The 974-nt window shown below is 51.4% G+C and overlaps 1 protein-coding gene across 1 annotated transcript in view; it reads left to right on the top strand.

The window, feature by feature from the left end:
* The window catches only part of sgsm2 (small G protein signaling modulator 2), a gene marked incomplete at its 3' end in the record, with an annotated part of 61,006 nt that extends 60,696 nt beyond the window's left edge, over positions 1 to 310 (top strand). Inside the window, exon 24 of the mRNA XM_079166983.1 lies at positions 222 to 310. Coding sequence (XP_079023109.1) covers positions 222 to 310 — 89 coding nt within the window. The remainder of the gene's footprint in view (positions 1 to 221) is intronic.
* Between the last annotated feature and the right edge of the window lie 664 nt (positions 311 to 974).

Genomic DNA, 974 nt, shown 5'->3' with positions numbered 1-974 from the left:
TGTAAAAGCGGCATGGTGAAACAATGATATAATGTTTTGTTATAGTCTGACATAATAATGATACAATTAGTTCGCTAAAGTAGCCAATGAATGTATCATCATTCTAAAGGCTCCTGTGTGCTTTAACAAGCTAGTTGAAACAATGTGTCGTCCAACGACGTCTAAAGAATAAAACGACGCCGCTCGAAGGTCTTCTCTCTAACCGTGTGTCTGATCCACAGAGATGGCTGAGCGTCACGACGTCCAACATATCTTGAAGGTAGCACGTGAGCTAGTGCACAAAGTCCAGTCTCTGATGGACAACAAGTGACTATAGAGGAGGAGGAGGAGGAGGAGGAGGAGGAGGAGGAGGAATGGGAGGATGCAGAGGGGTCCAACTACAGGACCCTCGGCTCCTCCTCTCATCCCTCAGAGAGACCAGAGTGTTTCCAGTCCTCCACCGTATCCAGAGTCGGGTCCGGGGGAGTCCAGGTCTCCTCCCTTACCAGCTGAAGGCCCCTGGAGGTCGGGGGCCGGACTGGACGCGGCGGCTCAGCTCTGGAGCTCGGCCCTCGATCTGTTTACATTTTACCTTCACATGGAATGCCCCTGGTGTCCGTTCAGACATGTGGATTTGTCTGCATGCTTGTGAGTTTGATCACACTGTCAACACATCCTTGAGACCGCCCCCCCCCCTCGCCCCCCCCCCCCAGTCCTTCAGAGCTCGGGTGCATGAAAACACACACACACACACACACACACACACACTGCGAAACACATCGGCGCTGTCAATACTCCAGTTTTCTAGTGTCCTCCCCCCCCACCTCCTTTTTTCCTGACTCTGAACCAGAACCTGTTGGATGCTTGTAAGAAAGGCCTCTCGGGTTTTGACAGATTCCTCCGCGTAACGCAGGATTTACATACGACATTGTCAGAGGAGCAGAAGACTTAGCCACGAAGAAGTTTTCATTAGTGACCAAATGGACTGTGCCAAC

Source organism: Pholis gunnellus (assembly GCF_910591455.1).
Source record: "Pholis gunnellus genome assembly, chromosome: 9".
Classification (NCBI taxonomy): domain Eukaryota; kingdom Metazoa; phylum Chordata; class Actinopteri; order Perciformes; family Pholidae; genus Pholis; species Pholis gunnellus.
Note: the sequence above shows the minus strand (reverse complement) of the source record. Positions and strands in the feature narration are given on the sequence as shown.